Raw genomic sequence first — 13214 nt, forward strand, 5'->3', positions numbered from 1 at the left:
CGTTTAGTCCAAGATGGGCTTTAGCGTTTACGGCTCTTATTTTTGAAACAGACGAGCGTACGCCTGCTTCTTTTTGCATTCCTTCTTTTCCGCTTTACAGAGTTCATCAGGAAACAGCATTTTAAGCGATCCTTTCCTTCCTTTCGTTCTTGCCGAAGGGGGTTACGTTTTTTTTAATCTCACCGGCTTTATAGGGCCATTACTTTTCTCGCACATCAGAAACGAATTTTGTCTGTTTTCTTATTATTTTTACGGTGACCTAATATGTTTACATGAACGTACCTGTTCTTTCGTCAAACTCTGAAATATAACTTTCCATGCTAGAGCAATAAAGGTGTGCCTGTTGTTTACCTCCCCAATCGGGAGAAATTTGTGGAGCTATAATTACGGCCTAGATGTTACACATACAAAAAAAAAAAAAAAAGGAAAGGCCCACGTCGAAGTGGGCAGCATTGCGCTGCACGCGTTTGCATGTTTGCCGCTCGCTCTGCAGGCAGTGCGCTTAACCGTAGCTGCAGAATCGGGCTATAGGAAGCATGCGCGACCGTTTTTGCGCACGCGTGCTGCGCAGCCCGCGTAAATGTTCTTGACAGCGCTGACACGTGTCTGCAACAATGACTAACGCGTGTGTAGGTAACGTTACAGGATCATTAAACGTATCAAACTGTTGCGGCCGGTATTCGAGTTATGGGATTGGCACGGCTGAAAGAAACCAAGACCAATAATAAGCGTACCAAGTCATATGCAGTGATGGCTGATCGGAATCTAATGAATTCATTCTGCGGTGACACCACGGCCGCAACCTCGTTAATTCCACGCCGCATGTCTCTCTACTAAGAAAGCAGACGATTTTGTTGTTACCTAAGAAAACAGTGGCGCGCTGGTGGATCGTAAAGTGCGGCTACATATCGAGTTTTCTGGAGAAAAGAAATAAAGTGCTCAATAATTGAAACTACATAGCACTCAAACAGTAGCAGTTAATTCGAAGAAGTACACCTAACTCTTCAAAGCTAAATAGCTACGCATATAGTCGTCGAGCAATACTCTCTGAGCGTAAAGATATCCCGCGTTGTTTCTGCACCTACAGTACTTTTCTCGCTCTTTTCCAAAGTGAGCTGGCGTCACTGTACACGTCACTCTTGGCTGTGGCGAGGTAACGTAACGTCACCGCTCCCCTCGGCCATTTCGCTAGTCGCAAAACATCATTCGGAGGAGCGCCAGGCAATCGCACGCGTCAGGTGACCGATCCCGAGGAACTGTAACGTAACCTCCTACGAGCCAGCGAAACACGCATTGCCGGACTACCGAACCCTCTCTCTCCACTGCCAGCCATTGCGGTTTCCAGGTAGCCATCGTGGGTTTGACGCAAATTGCGGCCTGTCAGCTGCACCGAAAAACTGAACCCCGTGGCCCAATACGACGACGGCCGACTGCGCGTGCCGGAAAGTGAACCCCCACGAGAGCACCGCGCCCAGACAGCCGGGCATCGTCGTCAATTAACGGGACTCGAGAGATGGGGACGCGCGCCGCACATTCTCGTCACGAGCGCGACTCGACACGGCGACGCGTGTAATAGAGCGACGCCGGCCGCGCAGCTCTGCAGGCTCGCGCATTAACTCGGCGCTCTGCAGGGAGGGCTCGGCGAACAACGACGGCTCGCAATTGGCCGCTCTCGTTGGACGCGCAGGTGGCGTCGTCGGCGCTGCGCTGGGCGGCCGATCCGAGCGCCGGATGTGGCCGCCACGGCGACGACGACGGCGCACTGCATCGTCGGCGAGACCCACAACGGGCTACAGCGACGCGAAGCAAGTCGGGAGCACCGGTCCCGCAGAAGGGTTATTTTCAACTTCAGACGCCTCGGGAAAAATAAGCAGCGCACAAGCTATAACCGACGCTAAAGTGGGCGTTGGGATAGGGGGGCTCCATAGTAATTTCGGCCACCGGGGGTTCCATAACGTCCGCCCGATTGTAAGCGCACGAGCATTTCTTTCTTCATTTCGGTCCCATCGGAATGCGGCCGCCGCACGTCAGGCATCGAACTCACGACCTCCAACTCGGCAGCAGGCCACCGAGTCGCCGTAGCGGGTAATTTTTCTCCGAATGCAAGAGAGACGTTAGTGGCCCGTATTTCAAAAGTTACTCGGTAAAGATTGTTGCTCAAAGCCGGGAAGGGCGAAGAAGAGCACGAGTGTCAGACCGTAGCTGTCTGCTGGTTCTGTCAGTCTACAAACTGGCGCATGCGCAGCCCGTCTACAGAGGCAGACGCTGCAACGCCTGGAAAGAAAACAGCGAAGGCGCGCCACGACAGCCGCAGTCGATCGAAGGAAGTATCCTCCGCCTGGGCGCACAGGGGGAGCCCCAACGTTTCGGCCCTCCACGTGTGCCACAAGCGATGCCTCTTTGCCGCGCGGCCTTTCGCTCGCTCCTCGCAAGGCAGGCAGGCAGGACGGCGCGGCGGGCCGGCTGGCCTCGTTCGCCAAGTGTGTGGCCTTGTTTCCAGAACGCCGAGAGACCGGCATTACACGGGCGGAGGAGTGTGCGAGGGGGACGTCGCCAGCAGGGAAGCGCCTGCACGGCACCCCACAAACCTAGCCGGCATGGCTTCACCCCCTCCTCACCCTCGACATCTCGGGGAGGGCTCTCCGTCTGCGTCCGATGCGAGCCGTCGACTGCCGCTCTCCGGAAGGACTCGAACGACGCACTCGCCAAATGTATCGCAGGGCATTTTAACGCCCTTAGGGGTCCATAAAGGGTTTCTCCCATCGCCAACAGACCTTTAACCGTTTCTGGCCCAATGATATCTGTGAACTGTAGCCATTTCCCACCCTTAAAGTGGTTTCAAATGCCCAAAGCACCACTTTGCCAAACAGGAATTTGAAAAAAAAAAAAAAAAAATGGGCGTGTAAGGGTGTTTTCTTTAGCGAAACAACCTTTTGGCTTGCGTACGGGTTGATGCTTTACCTATAACACCCTTTAGGAGCTTAGGGTGTGATGAGTTGTCGAGAAACATCCGTGGCTCAGAGCCTTCTCTGCGTCCTTGAACATTTATTCTTGGATGTTTCAGTCACAAAACCAAGGTGCGTCGTGCGACGATTCCTGGCCGCCCATAAGGCAGCTGTGCACCCTAATGGCACAAAGATGTAAAATGCATCAACGTAATAGTGCAGAGGGAGGTTATTAATAAAGAATTAAAACCGCATTCCATGGTTCGTCTGGCTCACGAGTGGCAGTATGTGCTGCAGCAGGTGAAATCGTGCTGCTTCATGCTGTGATACTGAGTACGAATATCAGTGTGGAGGTTGCGTGGATGGGCTACTACATACATGTGTAGCGTGGTGAATATTCACTGAAATAGTAGGGAGTTGAAGGAACATCACACACACACACATACTATATATATATATATATATATATATATATATATATATATATATATATATATATATATATATATATATATATATATATACACGCGATTTTTTCATACAAACTCACGAAGTATAAGGTTCTCACTCGATAAAAGTCGGACCAGAAGAGAGTGACGAAGTTTTGCTCTTCGGCAGCTTCCTGAACCACGTAAGGATGGTAATAGCTGCGGCAGGCGACGCGAGAACTGCGCGAAATGAAACTTAATGCCTACTGTTATCGAACTGTCGGTTGACATGTTTTGCGTGCGCTTCAGTTGGCCAGAATTATTACACACGTTTGCAACTACGACTTCTCAGGCCGCATGCGTAGCCCGAGCTCGCTGTCGCGTGCGATAAGATTTATTTACAGGCTGAACAACAACGGTGTTAGCTGTGGGACAGAACGCGGCGCCCTTGGCTACGGGATATTCTTGCGAGTGATGTGGACCGGCGAGTACTTCGTCGGGATGCGACTATTCGGCGGCTGCTCGGGTTGGCGCGCTCCGTTGTGTATCTCTGCGTTCTTTCGTCGTTTCCGGTCTAAAGTTCGTTGACCAAGGCAGTTGACTTCGACAAAACCCGGCCGCGTGACCTCATTAACTCGCTTTTTGCGATCGGCACACGCGCAGCTGCAATGGGGCGTGTCGCTGTGTCGTTCCTTTAATTCTTTGTGGTGCTTCTTGGAGTAAACATTCGGCACGTCTTCCCCGGAATTATCATTCGTAGTCCCTCGTCAAGTTTTACCAATGTGACGCTGTGTGCGTCACGGGACCCGACAAGGCGTGCTTGCTTATACATGTGCGCTCGGGGGGATTTCGATGGCCAATACAAAATATAAACTGCGGCAAATCTGAAGCTGCGAGGAGAGTGTTCTATACCGCTCTTCTATCATTTTCCAACGCGCACATGATAAATGAGGCTTAATTTACAATGCTGGTCCTTTTTTTAGTGAACAAGAAAATGTACCACGCTCGCGCTTTACGAGCTCGATCAGGCGGAGCTGTAGAATGTCGGCGAATTCCGTAACCTTCGCATATGCCCCACGCTGCGTTCGGGGTGACGCAGGTAAAGGAGCTCCAGAGCGGCCACATTCGCCCGGAAATATGTCCACGCTATATATGTGTATACGCGCGACCTCTGGTATTCGCGACTGCGACTACGGGGCGTTGAACCCGTCGCAATTAGCGCAACAGGCATACTATACTTTGCTAAACAGCGCGCGGCACACTTGTCCCGCGTGCTCCCAGCACCGTACACGCGGCCGTTTCCGAGGCGCATCTAACAGGCGCAGAAGAAAGCGAGGGGAGGGAGGCAAAGGAGGGAAGGAACAAGCGAACCGGCAGGAATTGCGCGCGCGCACTCGTACGCAGCGCACATATGCGCGGCGCAGCAAAGCGCCGCTACACACGCCGCTGTTCATACGCACCCGCCGCCGGCACACGACGGCCCGGCGCCTGCACCGAGTACTCCCCCCCCCCCCCCCGGGGGGGGGTATAACCGTGCTGCGGGGCACGGTATGCATACGTGCTCGGATTTCAATAGAGCTCTAATGACGCGGAAAATAGAAACGAGATGCAGCGGGATCTCCAGAGCTGCCGTCGGACCCGTGCCGTCTCTTCCTGCGCTTTACTTTTTCCTCTATTTTTTCCAGGCTCGTCTAGCCCGTATAGAGAGCTGAAATAAACGGTAACGGGCGATACCACGTCTGGAGGAGGGGTGCGTTACGCTTTCCGGGATGTGTTGCTCTTTTTTGTGATTTAACGGAATATACTCACACGACATTTCATACGTATATACACCTTGATTTACGCCGTATATATAAGAGATAAAAACCCAAGAAGCAATGACACCATGGAGAGCGTAGGTCAAATTATCCGTAGCTGGTAATTGAACTAAAGGAACGATAAAGGGAAACGAAAGCGGCCAGCGATGGCGATCGCTAACACTCCCCGAGTTAGTTCTATTAGATTAAACTATCCACAAAGTGGACGCGATAGAGGCGCCGCGATATCCCAACTGGTCCCAACGGGCACGCGTAATACGAAGACATAGTTTCGTTTTCCACTCGCGGCCAGTCGCCGGAAACGCGACTGGCCTCCCATATACATATGGCGCAAATCAAGGTCACAACCCTCTACAGAACGATTTGAGGGCAACTATCAAAGCGCGCTAAATAATTTACTGCAATGCAATACTTCTTCCTGGAAGCCACTTTCGCTATCAGCACCGAGCAGGCCGCCGATGTGCCACGACCCTATCGCTGTGCTCCCGTGACCACTGCGGCTGCCACAGCTCACGCAAGCAGAAGGACCGGCGCACTGCGTCTATCATCGTCATTATTCGTGGCGCACTTGTCGTCGCGGGTATGCGTTTACTGCTACACGTCGTTGCCAAGTTTTGATCTGCGACACATGGCGCCACAATAATATAGACGAAGGCAGCTGCGCTGTTTACGGTGCAGTTTTAGCATCAAATTAGTGCGTCTTGGAAGCGTTTGCCAAGGTTCGTATACTCGCCAAACGTGTGCCTCTTATACGCGAGAAGTGCGCGGTACCGTGTCTGTAATTGTCTTTTATTTGCCCGCGTTGCCACACGGCATACCGCCACAATGAAAGGACGTCATCCCTGTTCGTGCAAATACTACAACAGCGACCTATCGAATGTTTCGTCCATCGACCACCGTTCACAGTCTTCGGGTCGATCACATTCTCAACTTCCGAAAAAATACAATTTCGCGGACTTTGTTCCAGGGCAGGTCGGAAGCAGAGGGCGGGGGGCAGACGCAGGGGCAGAGCACTTCACACCTCCGGATACAGCCCTTCACAACTCGAAAGAATATGATTCGCTGCTCCTCTATTGGCCAGTCACGCTCGCGAAGACGTCGCCCCTGTTTCGCAACGCCGCCACGGACCGGGGAGACACGCGGCGCCGCCGGTAATTGCATGCTGATGTATGCAGCGACCGGACTTCCTCGTGCTTCCACGATTCCCGGACGCGTAACACACGCACCGCTCGGCGGCCGGAGAAGCGAAGGATTCGCGCATGCGCAACACCACGCAGAGACTTCGCCGCCGGTGAGGTGAGGTTATCCGATTCGGCGCGTTTACACGGCTTTCGCAACCGAATCCTTCTGGGCGCCGACGGGAGAAACCGTTATACGGGACCAGAATACTCCGTGATTTTATGCACGGGTGGATGGAGATCGCCAAGCGTTGCGCGGCGACTCGAACGAGAATCGCGCTGCGACATAGAGAAGAAGATAAAAAAAGAGTGCGTTATGTGGCCGCGGGTGTCTTGTGCCAACTAACGGCCCGATCGACAACTTCTGTACACGCGCACCTGCATCGCGTGGTGTTGGAAAACTTCCAACATTTGCTCTTTTCCAACGAGTTCCTTTCTTTTTTTGGTCGCAATACATTTTACACACGATCTCCCCCACTTCAATTGCTCTACCGCAACACTGGCCCTAAACTAATCAAAATAAATTCTACAGTTTTACGTGCGAAAACCACGAGCTGATTATTAGAGACGCCGTATTGCGGGGAAGGGAAGGACTGCGAATTAATTTTGACCACCTGGGCTTCTTCAACGAGCACCCAGACTATACTTCTCTCGCATTCAGCCTCCACCGGAACGCGGTCAGCATCGAACTCGCGACCTCTGGATGGATGGATGGATGATTGAGGCTCAACCCTTTGAATCGGGCGGCGGCGGCGGCGCGCGCCACCTAGCCTTGAATGGTACTATATGCATGCATACCTATGTATTTACTCCTTTACTTTTGCGTTGATATTATCCACCAATCACATAGTCTCCCTTTAGTTATTTCTACCTGTTTAAAGTCTATTTTACTTTCACTGTCTTTAAAACCCAAAGCTTTGAATAGTTCCCCGTTACGTTCAACTGCAGGGTGAAGTTGTTTACAAGCAAGTATCAGGTGTTCAGCCGTTTCCTCCTCCTCTCCACACGCCCCGCACAACAAATCTATTTCCTGGTATCTGGCTCAGTACGTTTTAGTCCGCAGTACACCTGTCCTCGCTTCAAACAACAATGAGCTTCCCTTAGAGTTATCGTAAATATTTTCTTTGGCTATTTCTTGCTTAAACGTCCTGTATGTCTCTAATGCCGATTTGGTTTGCATCTCTGTTTTCCCCACTCTCTGTCTCCTGAGCCTTTTTCTTGACGGGTGATCCCTGACCTGTCCCGCCACTGCTTGCCCAGCAGCGCAGCGCCATACAGGATGTACCGCGGCGGTATATTCGGAATAACTCATCGAATACGGTCGTACTCGATTCGAGGACCGCATCGAATAGTCGCTATTCGAAATACGAATACATTTGGAATAATTTTCGAATACTTCACGTCGTCGACTACGCAAGATAACGAATAAAATTAAAGAAAAAAATGCGCTAACTTTTACTCCCTTCGCAGTGATCACCACTCATCAAAGAACTCTGCGTCGCCCAGGGAGCCAGAATTTTCCGGCTAAACGCCGATCGATCTTCATGAAATTTTGTTTACGTATGGCACTCGGTAGCGGGCGTTGCTTCGCGCAATTTATGGATGCAGCGCCCGTGTCCTCTATTGGTGTCCGAATATTGGAAACTTTCGAAAAACGAATAGTATAGCGCCGTATATATTGGATTCAACCTTGTGAAAGGAATGGTCACTATTCGCAAATGCGAATATTTTCCGAATTTCTTCTCAACGCCAACCGAGCGCATTCATGCACTAAATCGCAGCAGAATTTCGATTAATTTAATCTGCGCGGGAATAGCTACAGGCATAAAGCGTGAGAGCTTACGCCGCGGAGCAGGCTATACGTGGCTCAGAAAGCCCTCGCTTTGACCCACTCGATGGACATAACTCTCCGTACGCGAGCAAAGTGCTTATTCAGTCCTATAATGCTTCATTACTGCTTTTGAGAAACAACACTTCATAACGATGAACGCAATGGCGGAAACTTGCTAACGTTGTGAACACTGTGGTTTGAACAGTGTTCTGTAGGAATTGTGAAAATGCCTATTCCAGAAGTGTTCGACAGCCGATTCGCTTATGGCCCTCTATTCGATTCGTACTTGATTCGGTCTCAAGCTACTATTCGCAGATGCAGTAACTATATAGTGGCTCCCAGCACGTCCCACCGTTTACGCCGACAACCGTCAGAGGCTCCCTTTTCTGCTGTGCAGTTATTGCTAAGATCTTCTTGCACGTGCTCATCGATAATAGCTCTCGTGTACCGCAGGAAATAACGTTCCAAGATTAACCCCCCCCCCCCTCCCACACCCCCGTCAGAAAACGCTTCGGAGGCTATTGAAATTTGTTTCAAAAAAGCGAAGCTTAAACGACTTCTCCAAAACGGAAATTGCGTACAATGCCCTCAAGATAAAATGGCACTATGTCATCACAATCACAACCCCTGAAGCATTACCAGCTGAACGGGCAAGTACTCGACATTTCTGAATACGAATCGACTGTTTCTTCGAACGTTAGTACTGAATTATATAAAAAAAAAGCGATTCAGATTCCTTCCTAATATTCGGTTATGCCCAAATATACCAGGGTACTACGAATATTGAAGTCTTCCTGCAATTGGAAAATTTATACGTGCTCCAACGACTGCTTCAATTGTTCGTTGCAAGCGAACTGTAGTGAACTTTCACATTTTGCCGATTTACAAATATCGTCGCCTCTGTCGACGGAATTGAGAGCCATCCTTTCACGTCTTAGAGAGAAGCTTTCATTTTTTCCATAAGCTACTCCTGCGGGGATTTGGCGTATACGTGCAACGTGCTTCAGCGAATAGACAACTTAATTGAGCTCCTTGGGTAAGTGCATGCGCTCGTGTCATCAGCTGCTGCTATACGCTCTGGCCAACCGAAACAAGCTTGTCGTCATTTAGACTTCCAACACCGCGTTAGACCTCAGTTTCCCTTTCTGTCGTACCAGCTTTCTTATTCGGTAGAAGACTGTTCCGTATTCCATTGCGCACCTGCATCCGGTATTCTCAGATTATCCGCATTAGATAACTCCGCACTTCGAGATCCAGAAAATGCCAGCGGACACCAAACGCGCAGCCGGTCTGCACTTTCTGGCCAATTCCAATTGCCGGCCTTCACCAATTCCACCCGCCCGGAGGTCAGGAGTCCGAAATAACTCGCGCCGCGAGGAGACGATCGAGAACGTGCATGACGAAAGGAGGACAACTTGCAGGCGCCGGAAGAAAGCTCCGTTAGGTCACAGCAGAAGGCGACGTAGCGTAGACACGTTCTGGATACCGCGATCACCGTTTCGACGGTACCGCCACGTGAAATAAACCACGTGCCCTAGTTCGTTCGGGTTGAGTTAAGGCGTTTTCCAGCTGCAAAATCAGTTATCTAGCCAATCACTGCCGGAGGTGAGGGTGCACACCAGATTTCGCAGCAACACGTGTTCTCCCAAGTTATCGACGAGGGATTCAAACTGAGATTTATCGGATCTACAGCATAGCTAGCAAACGCGATAACTGCGAGCGCGTGGCATCAGTATCCTCGTCTGGCACACACAGACAGGCCTATCCGCAGCGTACTTCAACAGGCCCGCATGTGCGAACTGCCACTGCTAGTACCAGTGCATACTCAAGTGCGAACAAGGTGAAAACGACAGCAATATTTCGCTCTCGCTTTCACCTTTGGTTACACTCGCAGCCGCGGCTCAATTCTGGTTTCAAAACCTACGTGTGGCACTGCACCGCGACCAACAACCGAGCGAGCGCATGTCGCCCTCCCACGTGATTACACAAACTCGGTGCTTTGTTTTCTTCCCTTCATGTTTCAATTCTAGCTGATAGCACATACATAACACTGTCGTTTTTAAAAGTGAGCTACTAGCTGATAGTATAGCGGTCGTTCTCCGCTATCTTCAATTCGTTCCGCTAGCGGACTGCGTTCTCGCAGTCGCGTTGCGAATCTCCAGTGTAACGCTACGGGCCCGTCGAACGGCAAGAGATTCAGCGGCGAGAAAAGCGGCTAGACCAAACCGGCCAGTCGTCGCTGAATCCACGCGGCGGCGGCTGGCAGAATCCGGAAGGGCCCGTCCTAGTTTCGCGCCAAGGCTTTTGCCGGCCTCAAATAGGGCAGCCGCCGCCGCTTCGACGACGTCGACCGCCTGGCCCCCCGATCGCTCGCTCGCCGCGGTGCAGGATTGGCGAGCGGCTTCGTTCTGGCACGAACGAGAGCCGCTGGGATTTGAAATCGAGCACACGCGGTGTGGAGGGACATGTGCCCGCAACACGGCAGACGCTGGGTGACGGACAGGGTGGTACGGAAACTGCGCGACGCGTTTGTTTCTCTCCGTCAAGGAACGTGGCCCATGCCGCGACGAAATGGAAGACCCGACAACGTAAGGCGGTCAGGAGGCTTTTTCAATATTTGCACGATATCGAAAGGCGATTCTGATCTTGCGACCACCCTGGACCGAGCAGTTCAATACGATACGCAAACAGCCGAGTCAATTAACTAATTTCGTGCAAGAACCGTTGTGCTGCTACTGCCGGAAGAAATAACGTGCGAATGCGGAGGAAAAGAACGGCAATAAAGTTAGGGATCGGGGGACAACCAACGGTGGCACAAGTGTGGTGCCAGGGCTGGCCCACCAAACCGTGGGGGGGAGGGGAGGGTAGAGCGTGGTAGGCCCTGCAGGGCCTACCACGGCCTACCCCCTTCCCCTTCCACGTAGTGTCTTTTGTAACTGGTGTAACTTTGCAGGTCGCAATATTTCTGGCTACGGAATTGGTCGGCACAGCAACAAAAGACAAGCCTACTTTCGGCTGCGCCCTTTCGAATCAAAATAACAATCCGCAGAAGACGTACTTTATTATGATTATTAACGTTATTATCATTTGTTACTAAAACGTTTTTATGTCTCTCTCTTAGCCCGAAGTAAATGCGGCACGTACAGTGTCATGCGAGCGGTCCCCGGAGAGAATAAAAAAAGAGTAGCGAGACCGACGCGTACACGACACGCTCGAAGCGCCGCAATCGAGGAAAGGACCAGTTCATTACCACAACACATTCCTCGCCAGCTGATGCATCGCAACAGCTGCCGTCGCCGCATCGCGCCGGAAGAGGAGAGAGCAGAGGAGCATCTCCAGCTGTTCGCGTACCAAAACAAAGCGGCTCCTCGATCACACATCGCCGCAGCTGTGCGGGTGAATAGCGAAGGGCGTTTCATTGAAGCCGAGTACTCACCGATCATGAGCAGGGAGACGGTGAGGTGCTCGCGCCCGGTCGCCTTCAGGGCACCCAGCACGGTGCCCACGATAGCACAGCACAGACCGACGAACGCGATCATCACAATGAACCACCGGATGCTGACGGTCTGCGTGACCAGGACGCCGCAGCAATGCTTGGGCTCCACCACCTCGGTATCCACAACACAGCGCGGCGGCCTAAGCCTCGGCGGCGGCGGTAGGTGCCGCCTGGCCGACGACGAAGGCGGAGGAGGCAGCGTAGCGTACGGCGGCGGCAAGTGCGCGTTCAGGATGTCGGGAAGCACTTCGTGGTGCGGCGGCGGGGCCGGCCCCGGCTCCAGCCGGGTGGCGCCCACCACGACGTCGTTGCGGTGTCGAGCCAGCGTGGCCGCTCGTATCCCGGGCCCTGCAGGGCGTCCCGCGACGCTCGACGAGGCAGCGACACCACTCACACCGACGGCATCCTCGCCGATGGGTCCCTCCCGCGCATCGCGGCTCTCCGGAGGAACTGGCGGAACGCCGCGCTCGCCGCCGTGGTTCGCGATGTCGCCGCACGGCGACGCCACCGGGCAGCAGCACACGCAAGGCAGGTCGAGGGCCCGTGACGTCATAAGAAGCGCGGTTGCGTAGCTTGGCGGTTCGCAGCCGTCACTGACGTTGGCATCGCGCTGCGGCGGCGGGAGTGCGGGCTCCGAGGGACCCTCGCTTCGTTGCACCGCAGTGGAATCGAACGCTTCGTTTTCGCAGCCGCCGTCAGATGGCGGCAGACTGATTACAGCTACATTCAGTTGCTCTTCGGTACTGCGGGCGGTCTCGTCAGGTGCGGCACGTCGCCCCCTCTTTCGGAAGGGAGTCCAATTATTGCGGCGCAGAGGCCGGAAAACGGGTTCATCGTCTGCGTCGGCGGCCGCGAATGCGTCGTCTGCTCTGTTCGTTCGGCAGGCCTTCGTCATGGCGGCGGCGTGCAACGAAGAAAACAAAAATTGTGAGCGCGGCAGCGCGTTGGTGTAACTGGCGTGATTTATGCCTCAGGAGGTCAGCGGACACGCCGGGCACTTGTGGCACGCTCGTAGAGCCGCTTGGGCCGCTTGCGAAGAACGCCTCCACGAGAGAGCGACTGTATCGGAACCATTATATCCGGGTGTGTCTGCCCTCCTCGGCCGTCTTGTCGGCTGGATTTCCTGAAATGAAATAAGCGAGGCAATATAATGCGACGTCGGAAAATAGAGACTCGTTCTGTTACACCGCGCGCCTACAGAGCTCGTAGGCTGCGCCTTATAATATCCGTGTAAATACCTGCCTGCAAAAAGGCCAGAGGTCAAGATTGTCGACACTCGGGTCAGGTCAGACAACGCCTTCTACGGGGCTCAGCGGGGAGAGCGGCGCTAGTCGGCTGCCGTGAATAATGGCAGCATGGTTCTGAGCACTCGGGGTATTTGCAGAGAATACGTGATGTGCCCCAGCACGTACACATCAAGTTTAAGAACACGCGCATTGATGGCGGGAACAAAAGCAAGCAACTGTAACAATTTTCCCACCTAACATAAGCGCGCTTTCTTCCGTCTTTAAACGTCAAG

At 52.8% G+C, this 13214-nt stretch overlaps 1 protein-coding gene across 1 annotated transcript in view; it reads right to left on the bottom strand.

Moving 5' to 3' along the window:
- The window catches only part of LOC126526725 (uncharacterized), a 246992-nt gene extending 234197 nt beyond the window's left edge, over positions 1-12795 (bottom strand). The window contains exon 1 of the mRNA XM_050174584.3: positions 11636-12795. Coding sequence (XP_050030541.2) covers positions 11636-12590 — 955 coding nt within the window. The 5' untranslated portion in view covers positions 12591-12795. The remainder of the gene's footprint in view (positions 1-11635) is intronic.
- Positions 12796-13214: the final 419 nt, after the last annotated feature.

The sequence above is a fragment of the Dermacentor andersoni genome, chromosome 8, assembly GCF_023375885.2.
Source record: "Dermacentor andersoni chromosome 8, qqDerAnde1_hic_scaffold, whole genome shotgun sequence".
Lineage (NCBI taxonomy): Eukaryota > Metazoa > Arthropoda > Arachnida > Ixodida > Ixodidae > Dermacentor > Dermacentor andersoni.